At 42.3% G+C, this 18,072-nt stretch overlaps 2 protein-coding genes across 2 annotated transcripts; one reads left to right on the top strand and one right to left on the bottom strand.

The window, feature by feature from the left end:
- The first annotated feature begins 564 nt into the window (after positions 1–564).
- On the top strand, positions 565–3,509 carry LOC103719570. The gene is made up of 6 exons (XM_017845825.3): positions 565–895; positions 987–1,345; positions 1,422–1,772; positions 1,876–2,250; positions 2,368–2,570; positions 2,670–3,509. The coding sequence occupies exons 1-6, from the start codon at positions 648–650 to the stop codon at positions 2,913–2,915; spliced, it is 1,782 nt and encodes a 593-aa protein (XP_017701314.2). The 5' UTR covers positions 565–647; the 3' UTR covers positions 2,916–3,509.
- An 8,762-nt stretch (positions 3,510–12,271) lies between these two features.
- Positions 12,272–13,707, bottom strand: LOC103719581 (zinc finger protein STAMENLESS 1-like). Its single transcript, XM_039130574.1, has 4 exons — positions 13,589–13,707; positions 12,837–12,943; positions 12,522–12,644; positions 12,272–12,357 (listed from the first exon to the last, which is right to left on the bottom strand). Exons 1-4 carry the CDS (start codon positions 13,705–13,707, stop codon positions 12,272–12,274), a joined length of 435 nt encoding a protein of 144 aa, XP_038986502.1.
- Positions 13,708–18,072: the final 4,365 nt, after the last annotated feature.

Raw genomic sequence — 18,072 nt, 5'->3', positions numbered from 1 at the left:
GCCTGACCCCTCTAGTCCTATGTTAGGGTGCTGTGATGTTTGATTTTCATTTTCTTAATAGAAAGAGGTTAGATCTAGTGTCTAACTATTTCTTAGAAAAGGCTGGAAGCTTGATTGTATAATTAGATTATATAATACCAAACGAAAAATTTTAACTTTTCAATATTTATTATCAAATTTCATTCCTTGAAATGCATCCCAAGTAAAAAAAACAACAATGCTGTAATCATTACATAGGATAATAACCTTAATCCTACATAAAAATAAGGCCCAACTAATCCCCACTAAACCTGCCCAAAGTTAACCCTACCCGTTATAAAGCTTGCATATATCCCTAAAATCCGAATTCTTTTTCCAAACCGGGCCCAAAGCAAATGACACAGACATGCTTTATATCCAGGGCGTACCAACTTGCTTTCGGGTCAAGTCACTTGAACCGGACTCCGAGTTCGGTCGGTTTTTTTATTTCAGCTTGCTTCAATCCGACTGGGTCCCATTGGCATCCCTAATCTGTGCTTCGGAGGCCATCTTTGTCATCTCCGTCTGAGAGTCGGCTGATGTTATCCAGCTTTGCTTAAATAAAGAAGTCATCGTAATCTCTAGCAAGTGATCAAAAGCAAAACCACTTCCTCCTCCTTCAGTCATAAATGCATGATAGAAGTTGCCCCCAAGCCTTTCTCGCAGTGCTTGGCCTGGAGACTCCCAGTGAGCCAATCTACTCCCTCCATTGCCATGGCCACACCACCTTCCCGTGCCAGAAGGAAGAGGGTGTGATGTTTCTCCTGCATGCCTCCATCTCACTCAGCTTCTTGCTGCTTCTCATCCACCTCTCCTCTTTGCTCCTCACCAAGCTCTTCACCTTTCTCCATCATCGAGCCATTTCCAAAGGCCAAGGGTAACTCCTCTCTCTCCCTCCCTCTCTCTCTCTCTCTCTCTCTCTCTCTCCCCCCCCCAACTAACCAACCAACCAACTGCTTCTAATGCAGGGATGTTCAGCTCACTGCTCTTCAACATGAGAACGAGCCCGTATCGGCCTCCGACGAGCACTCCGAGAAGGATGGCTTGGTCGCCGACGTGGTTTGCAGAGGAGACCAACTTTTCTTTTACAGGGAAAGCAGTGCCAGGGATTCCCTACTTACCGAGCAAGGAAAAGATTCCAATGAGCAGCATTCCTTGGAACTAGAGGATACCTTTGTTTCGGAATCTCTGCACGGTTTCCCTCCAGAGAATCCCGACAATGAGAATCTTGGAATCGAGTCCGGTAATGATCTGATAGCCGACGTGCTAACACCATCGGATTGCCCAAGTCCAATCATTTTGGCATCGGAGAATGTTGCTTGCGAAGGTAATCATTCAAGTCTCAGTCGTGAGTCCTACGATTTGACTCTCTCTCGTCCTGACATTGCTTGTGGTGTTAACAGACAGAAGTCATGAAAAAGAAACTCAGAATCACGAAGAGAAGAATTTTTGGGAGGACGAGAAATTCCCTGTCGTCACCAACTCTGATTTATATAGCAAGACGTCGTTCCGGGTTGAGGGAGTCCATGATGATAAGGAAAATTTTGGTGGGTCTCTCACCGGCGAGTCGACGTCGAAAAGCTCGATTGAATGGAGAAGCTCCGCAATCCTCAGGGATTCGGAGACGGAATATCCCTTCTCGTCTTCATCCCGGAGGAGCTCTTCCAACTGGGAATCGTATACACTGTTCCGCAAGTACGACGAGGAGATGATGTTCTTCGACCGGGTCAGTGCACAAAAACTGAGCGAAACAGGTTCTTCAACTGATCCTTCCTAATAATTCCTCTTAACGTTTTTTCCCCCCTCCACTTTTTGCCTTCAGTCACAAACTGTCTTAGTGTAAATACTTGCTTTCAGAATCGCTGAGGTCTATAAAGTTCCAACCAAGATCAATTTCTGAAAGGATAGTTCACAAATTAACGGTGAAAAATGAGAACATATCAAGGGAAGGTAGGGATCCGTATTTGGAATTGGAGAGTGCTTACGTGGCTCAGATTTGTTTGACATGGGAAGCTCTTAATTGGACTCATGCTAATTTCCGGCGAGTGCATTCCAATCGAGACACGGAAGGTTACTGCTGCCCTGCACGAATCGCTCAGCGGTTCCAGCAGTTTGAGGTCCTGCTGCAACGTTTCATAGAAAATGAGCCTTATGAGCGCGGACGAAGGCCTGAAGTCTACGCCCGGGTGAGGATTTCCTCTCCAAAGTTGCTCCTAGTTCCAGAATTCAAAGGTACCACAGTTTCCTAGTCCTGCTCGATAGCCCCAATGCCTTTATTTCATAATAAATTGGGTTTGATCTTACTTTTTTTCTTTTTTTTTGGTGCTGTTTCAACTGTTTGATAAAAAGATTCAGAGGCTGATGAAGGTAAAGAAGAAATGATTTCATCTGCTGAATTTTTAAAGATATTGGAAGATGCGATCCGGACCTTCATGAATTTTCTCAAGGCCGATAAGGAGAGCTACTGCCAAACTTTGAAAGCACTCATAAAGAAGAAATCAAGATCGGTTGATCCAACTCTTCTTCGTTTGCTCAAGAAAGCTAATAAAAAGGTAGGTTGCACTGCCTTATCTAAGGTCTGCTATCTTTTTTTCCCTCCTTGCACTTTAATGGGAGTCTTATATATATTTCTCTTCACATAACGTGTTCAGAAGAAGATGAGGCTCAAAGACCTTGGGAGGCAGCGGAGATGTCTGAAGAAGCGGAGGATAAAACATGAACAGGAGATGGAGATACTGATGAGCCTAATAGACATGAAGGTCGTTTCAAGGGTTTTAAGGATGCCTAACATCAGTGCGGAGCAGCTGCATTGGTGTGATGGTAAGATGAGCAAAGTGAGAGTTGGGAATGGGAAAATAGAAAGAGATTCCTCCCCACTATTTTTCCCCGTTCGCTGACCCTACCCTTGTATAATCTACTTTACCTTTAGGTTGCTTGATGACTAGATAAAGTACTAGGATATGAGAATATGCATCTCCAACCTTCTCTATAAAAGCAAATCACTATAAAGATATGGAAAAATAAGAGGTCACATCTAAACATGGCTGCATGTGATGACATGGATTTTGAGGATTTGGAAGGCATGCTGTTCAGAAAAAGGTGAAAGGCGCAGGATTTCTTCATGAGCATTGAAGGACAAAGTTAAGAAAAAAAGCGAAAGGCATGAGAGTGAAAGGAGGGGGGATAGAGACGAGCACAACTTTAGCTTTCTTTTGCTTTGCGAGGGGGATTTGTAATTGTGGGTGGGTAATGGCCCTGAACATGGGTTTTAGATTAAAAGAAGATGAGGGCAAACTAGAAATCAGACGTCTATATAAAGCATGGAATGACTTTGTAAAGATTTTGGAGATTCTGTCTCATGCGTCATCCAAAGTATTTGACTACACAACTTTTGTGCCTAGTCAGAGCAGAGTTTATGGCCCTCAAGTCCTAGTTAAACATATCCATGGGACAGCATATTTGGAGGAAAGAAAAGGAATAGTTTAAGTTGAGTTGGGGTTGTATCTTTTGCGACCCTTTCTTTCAATGAATCCACCCATGGATCGCGCAAACATCGCTTCAGGATTTGTGCAGGCTAATGAATGAGAGAGTTTGGAGTGCTTTGAAAGTTGTGTGGGCTCGATCCAAGGGACGACGTCGCAAAATAAGATTAATCATTCATTCGTATGAAGGATACAACCCAAACCCGTTTAAGTTCTCTTTTTGCCACAACTATTTGATGTCCATTATTTCAAATCTAGTTGTAGATCAACAAGGTGTGGTGCATATGCTAAATTATTAAATTTTAGTAGTTTATTCATCTATATTTTTTTGATAAGATCGATAGATCATACAACTCTAATATGAGTACCTCCATGGAAGTCAGAGGATAGAATAAGATGGAAAGGAAGACGGGTAGCCTCATATCTCTCCCACAAACAACCACCACAATGCCGAGCCACGTAGGAGGCAACCCAGTCTACCGTCCTATTTGCCTCTCAGTACATATGTTTGACCCAAAAGGCGGCACGACCCATCGTCTGCCTGCGAATGTCCTGCAACAACGGATGCTCTCCACCTGCTCTAATTAGGTTCTGAATCCATCCAACCACCATCGCCGAGTCCCCCTCAAGTTGAATGCTATATGCTCTTAGGATACTTCTTGCATAAGTGATGCTCTCCCATGATGCCCTCAGCTTCGTTCTAAGAACCGAGACATCATAGATATGCCTACCCCCAGCCGCTACCAGTCTAGAGTCAGAATTTTTGATCACGAATCTTACTTCGACTCTGTGTCCACCATTAGACACACTCTCGTCGAAGTTAACCTTGAGAAAGCTCAAGGGTGGGAGACTCACAAGAGACGAGGATTGTCTGAGTCCCTGCAAAAGCCGAATGGGTATCCCAGATGTCTCTTGCTATCCGAAGTTCACGAGTAGAGAGAGGCTAGATAATCTCAGCCGCATGAAATAAGGCCCTATCCACCACATTCCAATCCAACCAAATATGGTAGGCAATATAGGTTGCCCTGACACCAGAGAGACCATTGTTAGCATCCTCATAGTTCTCTTCAGGGAGGCCAACAAGGCTTCAGTCGGGGCCATCTGTTGCATTAATCTCAAATTTATCCAAGAGCACCTCCACACCTGAGCTGCCCTCAGGCAGCAGAACAACACATGAGACATAGACTCCTCCTCCCTCGAATAGTCCATATCCTCTTGTTCGGGATCTCCTACCTAGGTATCGACACAACCAGGATTCTTTCTGTTAGCTGATCTCCGAAAGACCGCCGAATAGTATCAACACTGCACCTCCGCTCACTCGAAAGAAGTGGATCACAGACCTTGAGGCCTTCCACATACCCTGGGTTAACTGTAGTAGGCCAAAGTCATAGTGGTAAGTTAGAGATCCAAATGTCATCCATCACATCAATCACCTGCCCATCTTCAATCATTCATCTGATCATGGGTAGTACCCACAGAGCTCGGGCACACATCTCCCTCCAGATATAAGAGCAACGATGACTAGCTTGATTGTCCATCGCAATAGTCCGGAAGCCATACTTAGCCCTCATTATAAAGCTCCACAAGCCCTCTAGTTCGAGCATGTATCTAGCCACATACTTGGCCTCTCTCTTCATCATCTGCGATTGAATGCCCAGCCTTCCATAACGAAGAGGCTGATAGACCACCTCCTATGCAAGGACGTGCACTCCACCCGAGCCTCCTATGTACCCCATAAGAATCTCCTAAACATCTGCTCTGGTCTCGCCAATATGGCCTTCGGCAAGGCAATGTTAGACAAAAGATAGACCGGTATCAAGCTGAGGATGACCTTGATTAAAATGACTCTGCCCATCATAGAAAGTACTCTCAACTTCCACCCTTGAGCTGTTGTCAGATATTTTGTTCATCTATTTCAGACAAAGATTCTTATGGGAGTTCGAGCTAACTTTTATAGAATTTGAAGATCATTAACTTTTATAAAATTACTGGAGCAAGTGGGGGATCCAAATTGGCAAAGACCAATCCCAGCTCTAATCAGTCAATCAGGGGGATTAAACTTGCAGTAAATAATGAGAATAAATGCATAAAATAAGAAAAAACAATTTTGATGTTCGATTTCATTGTTCTCTTCACTTAACCATTGGCCTACCCCCTTGGTATGGAATATACTGTAATATGCCCTAAGGGGCTATTAGTGGCTCAGATTAAAATATCATGTGTCCTACCATCAAGAAGAAACGACGCACAGAACTGGGCATCATTAAATTTGAAGCCTAACGTAACATATCTTCAGTTTCTTCTGAATAATGGATAACATTCATGCCACTATATTTTTTTTTTTTTGAGGAATTCGTGTCACCATGTATTCACCAAGAAGAATCCACATCAGTCCGGTGAGAAAGAGTATTCGAGGTTTGCAGAAAAGATGCAAGTGCAAATCCCAGTCACTGCTTTCGTATATAAAAAAAAAATTGGGGCTTGAAATTTCGCTGTTATATGCACTTCCAGATTCATATACCTAACCAAATTGAGTCCAAATTGTCTCTCTTGCGAGGCCTAATTTCGATTTGGAAAAGAAAATGTAATAAAAAGGAATTTTCTCCTTTTTTTGATTGAAAGGGAGGCAAGACCAACTAAAATCATGGATTCTTTTAAACTGTTTTAGTAGTCACTCAAATATGGAACCTTTGCCTTTAAAAAAAAGGCATTCAAAATTCATAACTTCATGCTGGGTTTCTAATTTTTATTTTTGATCCTGGTCGGCTGGTAGCTCAAAAACCCAATACAGGCTTATTCATTGGTGGGTTCGGGGTTGGCCAATCTAACTTCTGAGTCATGTCTTTGTGAGCTTAAACCATCTTGCTAGTCTAGATACAACTTGTTTGCATTATTATAATTGATATCTAGATCCTAACTAGGTAACATGCTCAAGTTTTGAAGATGATTTCTCAAGTATGTGACATAGATAATTTCCAAACCATTTCTTTGAAATGATGAGCGGTACTTTTGTCATTAATGTAAAAAAGAAAAATGATATGTAGATCATATGTAATTTTTCATGATAAATTTGTTATCCATCGAATAAGAATATACACGTGGCTACAAATAAGTTGAGTTGGAAGATGATATAGCATGGCCCAAATGCTAATTTGTTGGATCCTTCAATTTAGGCCCATAAATTATCAGCCCAGATCATGCAGGGCGGGTCTCACGGTAGAGCTGATCAAATGTCCAGCCGGGCCAGGCTCTATAGTTGAAATTAAGCCTGATATTTATGCCCATGCCCGGCATGTCCCAGGCATCGGCCGCTAGTGTTTGTCCAGGCTTGGCTCCATCCTGAAAGGTCAATACCAGGTCCGCCCAACAGGCCATATATTCACTAACATAAAACATAAGATTTTACTATTATGATATATAATTACTTAATATAATTAATATATAGAATGTGTGGATTAAATACATATAATTATCTCAGGTCGGGATGGGCTGATTCTTAATTGTCCCAGGCCCAGCCTGATTTTCACATAGGCCCAGTTTGTTGACCAGGCCCGTCGCACGGGCCTATTTTCGGTGTGCAAGCCTTCATCTTTTGGGCTGGGCTGGGCGGGCAGGCAGGCAGCCCCATGTTCAGCTCGACGGTCTCGGTAAACAAGCTCTTGAGTAAACTTTAGACAGGTTTGGTGCTAAGCTTCTGCCCCGCCATTTCCCTTGAAAAAGGCTTGAAGCCTCGAACAGATCGGCTCCCTCTCGAGACTTCACCGTAGAAAAAGAGGCCGTCACGGAGACGTTACCCTATTCACCCGGAATAAAGGGCATGGAAATGGTTCTTGTTAAGCAAATTTTCAGAATGAACAAGAAGTACGGTGTTATATATGGAGTGCCCAGCCAAAACACCCTTCCCACTTTGGCAAAATTACACTGTCCTCTTTTTCATGATGTCAACCATGAACATACCAGCCAAAACACCATTCCACCCCCACACATCTCTCTTCTTGACCCCTGATCTCCTTGCCTATAATAACTAGTGGCCACCAACAACCCCCTCTTAGTAGCCAGTATAATCGCCTCCCAGTTCGATGTGTGTTTATGTTGAGCAATAAACCTTTACTGTTTTAGACAATTTGCAGTAGTAGAACTATTTTCTCGAGATTATATGGCAGTAGAATATGATAGCTCTTCTTTGCCTCTTCAGGTTTCCCTGCCACTGATAATTCTGCATGGTCAGACAAGAAGGCTTTGTACGAGAAGGCAAGTAGCTCAGACAAGAAGCTGTGCCTTTACAAAGATGCATATCATTCTATCGTTGAAGGTGAATCTGATGAGATGGTATTTAAAGTTCTCAACAACATTATCTCATTGTTGGATGAGCACTATGTCAAAAGAGCCCCTTCATGATCGGGTGATACTTTATGTATAATAGTCCTGGCATAGTATGCTTATTGTATTGGTTCGTCAAACATCTTAAAAGATAAGGATACTAATTTTTTAAGATGCAGCACATCGCTGTTCCATCCGTCAAAAGCACTGAGGTAACTCAATCGTTGTGTGTATTAAATATTATGTCATTGTTATTAAATTAAATTTTGTGGACTATTTTTTGATTTCCTCTCACAGATAAATAGTTTTTTCTTGTTTTTGCTTTCCGTTTGGCTTCTGAAACGAGGATAAAATATTGAAGTAAACTAAATGAGATCTCTACTTTTGCTTCTGTTTCTGTGATTTAGTGCCATCTGATCTGCTCAGGAAAAAATGTGTTTGTGATTACGTCATCTCTCAAAAATTTCAGGGAATATATTTTCAAAATATTGCGCAATAGTTTTAAAGGCTATGGTGTGTATCTGTATTGCTTTAAGTCTATCTGGTGCACAGGTTTTTGTTACTTTAAAGGCAAGATTGGACCGGTCCTGGTTGAATCCACGACTGGAAAATATTGAAGATATGCCTTAGTCATTTCCCAGTACTCCATGACAGGATTAGCTGGTAGCTAATGCTCAATTATTCAATTATTTGATATCTATCTGAAGACACTTCTGTGTAAAATATATTTATCCAATTTAATTCCCAGCATATAACGTTTGATTAAAAAAAAATCAATCACTGAAGGTTTAGAATATACGAGTGAATGTTTTCTCAGTCTAAAGATTACACTGGAGAAACCAATCCTGTGCCTACAAAGAACTATTATAACTTTATTTGTCACTTTTATGGAACACAACCATGATCTTTTTTATCTAGGACACCTAGTAGTGCTCAATAAAAACATTCTTCGAGTACATCAAAAGCCACTCACTTCAAATTTGCTCCATTTTTCTTCATGAAATTTTGCCTCAAAAGCCAAGCCATCATAAAAAGGCAGGGCTTTTATGTTATTCACGGATAACATGATTTTTATTTCTTAAAGGATCATTATGTCAGTCTTACAAATAGCTCTAAGTCTAAGACCCTTACTGGTGTATTGATTTTGGTTTTGTGGCCTGGAAGGTGCTGGGATTTTTGGGCTTACTAGACAGTTGGGCTTTCACTCCCCTGAAAAGGTTCTCTTGTCATTTTATGGACAGCCTTTTCTAGCTCTTATAAACCAAAAAAAAATTGATCGACAAAACCAAATACTTGATCCAGCTGAAATAGCTTGAACAAGTCTTTATTGTTATTGGTTTAATCATGTCTAAAATTTAATGCATCTTTTTAGCTCGTTAAGTTTGTGCATCTAAATATTTCCCTATATTCATCAGAATCCGAGACCAAAAATGTAGATGCAAAATAGCTCATCATGGGCCAGGCCTCGGGCATAACTCTATTCATTTTAATCGGGCATTGCGTCGTTCTTATATAAAATTTGACATTTTTTATGTCCAAACCCAGCCTTTTTCACTTATAAGGCCTCTCATAAAAAAGTACCCTTACATCATTTTGTCAATAACAAGAAATATGCACATTGAACATGGTGATCCTGACTAATGATAAAGGTGCTTCATTTTGGTCCAAAGTCCCAGCTCTTGCTGCTTGATCTCACTAAGATGCCAATGTATTTCATGTGACTATTTTATGTCCGCTCATTACTCTCTCTCTTTCATAGAGCTAGAGAAGAACAATCAGTATATTTATAGCAGCATAACAAACCATTTAACAAGGAAACATGTTTAACAAAGCTCGTCCAAACCTGTCGAGGGAAAAACAGTTCATTCGGAGTAAGAATTGTTCTTCATCCATCTTAGGAGCTATGCACTGCCAAAACGTTTGGTTTTAGAAACTATCCATCAAGATAAACTAATAAAGAACTCCGAGTTGACCTTGCACGGTGCTCGTAAAACAATTTCTTGCCTCCTTATGATAACCTTCTTCTCTGATGCTGCTCTTGAAGTATATACATATGTATACACACACACACACACACACACATGTGTGTGTGTGTTTGTAGATAAGGTCCTTCATGGTACAAACAGCACCTCCAGACTCTTGCATTATTGTGAACATTGCTTTGATAGTGTTTCCAACCTCTCTTGCCAATGGGTTCCATGTAAACCATCATAGACCATCTCCCATAGGCCAGCGGTGAAACCTGAACAGTCCTGCACATTGAGAACTCCGGGTTGAGCCAAGATCACAACGATTTTTACCTTGTTGATCTTATTCCGAAAACAAACCAGCTCTACCATGTACAGAGACAGAAAGTGAACAGCCAGTCATTTGCAAATACCTAAAAAAGTTTCATGATCAAGGGGTATAGAACAACCAGGAGGACCGATCGCGAATTTGGAAGGGCAGTAGAAGAACATGTTATGTTGAACTCAAGGTCAGGGACATATGACATCACCTTTGATGTCTGTCATCTCCCAAGATGTCTCAAGTTGACGTCTAGCTTTAGATTCGTAACCTCAACATATCAGATCCAGGCATTTCGTAATTGCTAATGTTGGAATGCGAATCTCTCGCTCTCTCATTTCTATTCTTAGAATTCAGTCATTTTGCTGAACGCTTGTGTCTTGCGTTTCTCTGCAACTGTTCGTTCAGTTCGATTTGCTCTGAAAGAGATTGATATATCTGCACTTTGGATTATCAAGGTGGGGGGGGGGGGGGAGATGCTGCTTTTGTCCCTTCGGCATCTTCCTTTATTTCTCAAAGGACTTCTCACCAACTTCTCTTGATTACCACTCAACGGAATCCAACTTTACCGGAGCTCTAATGTACTCTTGGCATCTTAACATACCGCCTGCCCCACCAATGCAGCTTCACGACTTCCATTCAGGAATTAATAGTCCAATCCACAATCATAATGTTGCTGGAAAAAGTGGATATGAACTTATTCCGGAATCATATTGTTATATTACCTGGATTCTTGTGGTCTCATGCATTCCAATCATAGAGCGCAGAATGGAAGCATAACAAAAAGATGGTGAGAATGGGCTACAGTATAAATATCCGTTGTTTTTCGTTTCTCTCTGTTTTGTTTCTTTCTTGTGGTTTCTTTGCCAAAGTTGGGATTAAAGTGAACATAGACTGGTCAGGCTACATCTTAGCTAGGTAGCTTTTGAATAACACTTAATTGGAAAACTTTTATTCGGTCTGAGACTCACTGATTAAAGTGTTTTGGTAGCATCCAGAGCTCTAAGAGCATTAGCTTTGACAACTCATGCTCGGGATTTGAAACCCTTGCCTCGCCCATTTTCTAGGCCCTTTTCTCCTATTGTACCAACAAGGCTTCTACCAAGAAGTGCCTTAGGTTTTAAGGTGCCCAATTTGGAGGGAGGGAGAGAGAGAGAGAGAGAGAGAGGCTAAGTAATGCAACGTTTCTCAGTTGATATCCATTTCTCTATCTTTCGCTTCACTCTCAAAGCCACAGAGTTGAGCGGGAAAAACATACAAAAAGGAAAATAAAGAGTTTGTTCCAGTAACTCATTTGGATGGCCAATTCCATCTTTTGTATTTCCTTCAGAATGAGCTAGTGTTGATGTTCCTCAACTCATTCTTAGAAGTTATCCCGAAATCGATCGATGCTGGAGGAGGAGGAATCCATGTGCTGGCCATGTCCATAGCTCCAATTCATCCCGTCTGCTTGATTACCAGCGCTCTCTCTAGCCATTGGCGCCCGCGCCCCTTCCATGGGCAAGCCGTGAGCAAGAGGGGCTCCAAAACAAGTGTAGCTCGAATCGGGTCCATAACTGGGGCGATGTACTTGGTGCTGGGAGCTGCTGTTGAGGACATGGCCTATGAAGTATTCACCCATAGAAGGATGGGGAGGTGGATAGGGGATGGGTTGTGAGGAAGTGGTCGGGTAAACATATGGTTGCAGAGGTGGTGATGGTGTTGGTAGCGTCGGATAGACTGGCCCGTATTGGAGACATGGGTCTCCGATGCTGCCACCTCTGTGCTGGAACCCTCCTGGAGGGATAGGTTGCGTGCCCCCGAGGCTTAGATCTCTCAAGCTGCTGTTTTGATCAAAGAATTCATATCATTAAGGTCTGGATTAATTGTTGATTAACTTTCATACAAAAAAAATGGCTACGATGAAGAAGAAAAGGAGAGTCATGGATCCACGATGTAACATCGCTGTGTAATCTCTAAGACAGCTGACTAATTACAAAATAGTCTCCATGTTGCAGGAGGAAATGAAATATCAATAAGTATATGGCCTTGAAAGGGATATATATATATATATTAAAGTTGAACATATATGAGAAACGTTAAAAAGAAAAATTTACTAATAACGGAGAAAATATAGAGAAATGGAAAGTGGGATAGATTGAGCGAAGCTTCTTTGGTCTGACAACTTACCCTATATGAGCGCCGGCCCCGGCCAGACCTTCATTGCTGAACACGAGTTGACGAGCGCGGTTAAGAGTCTCCGTCTCTCTCTCTAATCAAAACTCAAAAGAAATCAACATGAATTCTCAAACACCACTTGATAAAATGGAGTAATAGTGCATACGAATGACTAGTTTAAAATAGTCCTTATATATTTAATTTATCGAAACCCGTGGTTGTAATCTGGCAGTGCAACTTCTATATGGCAGTTCTTGCCTTGGCGATGCCGGTTCATATGACCACCCAAGGCTTGCGACTTGCAGAACTTTAGGGAGCAAAACCGGCACTCGTAAACCTTTGCGCTGTCGTCCTTTCCTTCGCTCTTCTTTTTCTTAAACCCTGCACCATTTTATTCTCTTGACTAAATTACTAATTAACCAAGTGAAACACGCATGACAAAAGTTAAAACCAGAAATAATAAAACTGGTAACTTTACTGTTCCTGCTCCCCTTTTTTCTTTACTTCAAAACTCTAAATCATTGGCTAAATTATCATATGTTTCTTAATTGTTTCATATCCCTTCCAACATACTCGTAGTATCAGTGGATGCAGCAGTTGTCATCGAGCTCTCTTCCAAAGCCTGCTTACCATATTCCTCGGGCAAGTTGTTGAGGTCTAATGGGTTCCCCTCTGGTCTCCTACAATCAAAACAAAGACACGATTTGATGAGTTTCCGGGAAAAAAAATGAGCTTGATGAGAGGAAACCGCAAGAAGAGCATGAATGGAACAAGGGTAATACATGGGAGTGCAATCAAGGAGAAGACAAGGCAAAGAAAAATAGAGAGAGATGGAAGAATGGTTGTGGAGACTAGAGAGCAAAGACTGCAGTTTTGGACTGCAATGTGGGGAAGGCTGTTTTAAAGTGAGGGTGGAGAGAGAGAGAGAGACAGAGAGAGAGAGAGAGAGAGAGAGAGAGCGGAGGCTTGAAAGTTCTCTATCAGTTTTCCACTGCCCAGCCGTCGCTTTCTCTCTCCTCACCGCCCCTTTTGTTCTCCTCACTCTCTCTCTCTCTCTCTCTCTCTCTTTGTCTCTCTCTCTATCCCCTCTTCTTATACCACGGAAGGGGCAAAGGACCTTGGTTTCCGTGACTGTTAGACGACGAGGGGCTTGGGGGAAAGTAGTGTTTTCTTTTCTTTTTAGTTGGGATGAGGGAAGTCTGAGAGGGACGTGGCCTTCACTCCTCCCCACCCCCTACAAACCCTACTCTGCTCCCCTCCCTCTCTCACTGCTTCATATCTTGTGCCCAGTGATAGATGAACTGAGCCCCTGCACGTATAATTACCATGGGGAGGCGTCCATATGAGCCTCACACCCTTCTCTTCCTGTATAACCTTGCTCACCACCCTGGATCCTTGGCGAGAGAGATATGGTCCAGAGAGTAGGGTACGCCGTAACATACATTGGTGGGGAGTGCCTTCTAGCTCTTGTGACTGTGGACGCAAGAAATGAGGGCTCATCCTTTAGTGGGCAATAAAGACAATAACACCTCTTACAAAATGCTGCCCGAATATTCAGTTCAAAAGGGTATGCCAGGCTTGTAGTCTGGAAGAGGGCCTGCTTGTATGAGGACCATCACAGGTTTACCTTGGCTTGTGGTAGAGTAATTGTCAAATGCACTTGGCTGTAGGAGACTGTGGAGAGTACCCTTGGGACCTATTTGGGACTGCACTGTGTTAAAGCCTCTCCAGACTTTGGAACAACGCTAGAGTTTTAAGAGAATCGGGGTGGCATAGAAACTAGGTTACGGTCTGCGTCACCATTGGGTGCCCGAAGGCCCAAACAAATCTATGACGTGCTATGTACATAAAAAATGCCATGGAAAAATTTGCACCGGCTAGCTTACGACTACTTAAATAGATACATCATTATCTTGCCTAGGAATTTGTACAGCATGAGACATGACATGATGGGTGCATGGCTGTATTACCTGAAAGTTACATCAACATCACAGACTGGGTTCGAGCCTTTTTTATTTCTCGTATGACCTTCAATTCACCTCTCGGCCATCAGACACTGGTCAATTAATGTTTCCCGCTGCTTCTCGCCTAGCTATGATATGAATTTAAAGTTCACGTACAAGTTTGGCTTTCTTGTGTTTCCGTTTCCGTTCACATTGCCAGTTACGTGGTTACCATTTCAGAGCGACTGCACCGAACGTACGTCTCCAGAATAACTCTGTATTCAGTAGGAAATACCTGCACCAGTACCTATGAGTGCAACCAAGAAGCAAGCAGGGTTCTCTCCCATGTCAAGAGCTCATATTACAAATAGTTATTACAAAAGAATATTATTCAAACTATTACATTCTGTGTCTTATATTCATCATCATATATCGTTGTTGTCAAAGGATAGGGACTTGGTGATGGAGACATTCTAAGTTGCTCCTCGTAGTCGACATCCTTGAATTGACTGTAACTTTTAGCTTGGAATACCCTTTGACGCTTTTCTACCTCTCTGTCTCCGTTACTTATCACCTCTTAAAGGAGCAATATAAGAGTCCAGGCACCAGGTTTTTTGTCTTATATTCTTCTTGAGTCCAACATCTTTAATGCTTGGGAACAATTTGTTGTAGCTCCATTTACCAACATATTTTATATGAAAAATCAGTATCATTTATTAACGTTCCATCCCAAAGAAAAATGCCAATCCTTGACCTTCACCGTAATGGAACCCTAGCACCCGGTCCTTAATTTGTTTGACTGCCCTATATATGATTTGCTGCTTGTTAAATACATTCAGCATATATACATAGGTAGCTAGGTGACTCAATTTTCCCCACATACAAAGGTAATATTCAAGTACACCCATTTGTTTCTTGGATATGAACTCTATCCAGGTGTTAAACCAAAAAATAGAAGGTCGTCTCAATTTAAAGACATGTCTGATTAGAGGTTAGTAAGGGGCCCAAATCAGGACTTGCATAGGTTCGCCTCTAAGTGCCAAGCTCAAATTCTAACCTTCTCACGGAGACTCTAAAGCGTTCAAATTCCCACAATTCAAGAAAAAAAGTTGAACTTTTCTTCAGCTCGGGGAGCACTGAAACTAATTAAGTTATGTTTTTTCGACTTCTTAAACGAGGGCGGGATCCCACTGTTTTGCTCCGGAACAAATTAAATTATATTTTATTGTGCAGGGACAATGCTACTTTAATAAAGTCGCAGCCACTCACCCTTTTATGAATAGATCGTTTAAGCTAAGTATAAATACTTACAATTAATAATATTTAATGTTCAAAAGCTATTTTTTTTGTTGTGCATCTGTAACAACCCGGGATCTCACCCAAAATGGCTAGCCGGAAGGTATTGTTTGGGTTCCTTGATCCTGTATAAGTACCCAAGATCTACCCAGCGAATAACCGATGTGGGACTAAACACACGCCCGCACGGGTCCTCACATACTCCCCCCGTTCAAGCCCTGACGTCCTCGTCAGGCTGAGGATTCAAATCCATTCAAATCTAATCACAAACACCACGATCGGTCCGTGGTCAACCCCAATGGATCCGTGCTGCAGTGTCCCCTAGTCCACATAAGTTATGGGCCGGGTCCGCTCTGATACCATTTGTAACAACCCGGGATCTCACCCAAAATGGCTAGCCGGAAGGTATTGTTTGGGTTCCTTGATCCTGTATAAGTACCCAAGATCTACCCAGCGAATAACCGATGTGGGACTAAACACACGCCCGCACGGGTCCTCACAGCATCAACTTCAACAAAAAACAGACTGAAATTCACAAGCTTTGACACCTTTGTGGAGGTAAACAAACTCAAAGTTGACAAGCAGCACATAATGATGTTTAATGCTCTTAAACCAGCATCAATCAACCTTCTCTTAGACGAGCCAAAAGTTAGTCTTTTGGTGAAAGCAATTGCAACCTATCAAATGCAGAAAGAAACTCAAGTTTCGGAAAGCTTGATTTCTACATACTGCAAGTCCAGCCAAATATGAGTGTAAGACACTAGTATTTACAAAAAGATAAAAATGTGCTTAAATTATTATTAGAAATGCTTGTGACGGCCGTTATCCTAAACTAAACAAAGTAGAGTGATATTACAAATAATTAACGAGCAATTTCTTTTTTCTACTAGAAGGGAATAAAGGAAGAAATGGCGTTTCGAACACAGTATCATGGATTTAGTTTTCACCAGCAACCCTCGCTCAGGGCAACATTTGGTTCCGAAATAAAGCAAACACGAGGCTTAGAATAAATCTTGTGCTTGCTCAATCTTACCTATCTAGACCAAAATTCACCTAAAATTTAGACACGTGGATCAAGCATGGGTCCGAGATTGTAGCCCAAACCCCACACTCTTAAGTGCCATACGGATATTGTAAAATTGGAGCCAATCTGATGGGATCCAAATGGGGCCTATTAGATTTGGCAAAAATTACGTCAAATTTCCTGGTGTAGAACCTTTAGCTTAGAGCTGAACCTAGCTCTACACGTAATGGAAGTTGACTGAAACTACCAAGCAAATGAGTCGCCTCTAAATCTATATCTTAGGCCTACAGCTAGTTCACACCTTGTCCACTTAAAAGCCCTAGTCACGTATTGTAACTGGATCAAACTATCTATTGTATTTAGTTCCCTAGACAAGGAAACCAAGACTGTTAATATTGTTGTCTAGGAACAGGAATCCTAAATGCACTTCCCTTCCTAGGCGTGGTTGCACACACTCTCTCCCCACCTCGCCCCTCTCTCTCTCTCACTCACACACACACGCATACACACACATACAATCAATCAATAGAAAAAGGGTAGCGGGGCAACTATGAAACAAAACTCCCTTGACTAGGATTCGCATGGGCCAAACTATCCATTTTACCTTTGGAGTAAGAAGACAAAAAAGGAAGAGGGGACCCTTGATGGACAAGATGTTAAAGATTTCTAAAATAGCCTTCTGCCGACCACTGACAGTAGTGTCCGGGAGGATGCCTGTAGTCGGGGATCATGAGAGGGAGCCTTTTCTCTGACCCCCTTAACATGATTTGATATCTTTCCTTCCCCATCCTCTCCTTGTCTTTCGTTGCCGGATGTTTGTCAAGCAGCTGTCTCTGCACTCTGTACCCCTCTCGGGTGTCTCCGCCCTTTGTCAAGCTCCTGTCCTCCAAACTCCATTGCCCTTCTTCTACCATGTTATACACACACACACACACACACACAGAGAGAGACACACACACACGATAAATAGTGCGAGAAACGAAGCACTCGCATACCTATATATGAAATAGTGCAAGAAATTAAGCGGCGGGGAAGCTTTTAGTTATGCTTATTAAGAGATCGTGTCTTGAGAGTATATATTAGCTTTTTAACCAAGCGATGGCACGAGATTGTAAATTGATTCCAGATGAACGGCCAGCATCTTTTTTTCGAGGATGATAGACTTACCTAGTTCGATAAAATGGAACCCGAGCCACTTTCATACGCTGAGATGACTACGCCTGGTCGGCTGCTGCTCCTTAACTCAGCAAAACCGTACGAGTAGAACTGTAAGTGGTATGGCTGGGGAGCCACCATACGGAAATATTATATTGGTGCAAGCAGAGGAGATGGAAATATTATGTCGCAACCCGTACTAAAATCATGACACTTGCCCTTTCGATGGCCCCGGTGTGACATGTGGTTCCGGGTTGAAGATGCGGGGACTACCTCCCTAACTTTTGATGGACTGCCACGAATCCTCCGTGGCCACAAGATTGCAGCCACGTCCGGTGCCTGCGCCCGCCTGCACCTCATCGTTCTCGAGTCACGCTGATCACCGTGCAGC

The sequence above is a fragment of the Phoenix dactylifera genome, chromosome 9, assembly GCF_009389715.1.
Source record: "Phoenix dactylifera cultivar Barhee BC4 chromosome 9, palm_55x_up_171113_PBpolish2nd_filt_p, whole genome shotgun sequence".
Classification (NCBI taxonomy): domain Eukaryota; kingdom Viridiplantae; phylum Streptophyta; class Magnoliopsida; order Arecales; family Arecaceae; genus Phoenix; species Phoenix dactylifera.
This window is presented reverse-complemented; position numbering and strand designations above follow the sequence as displayed.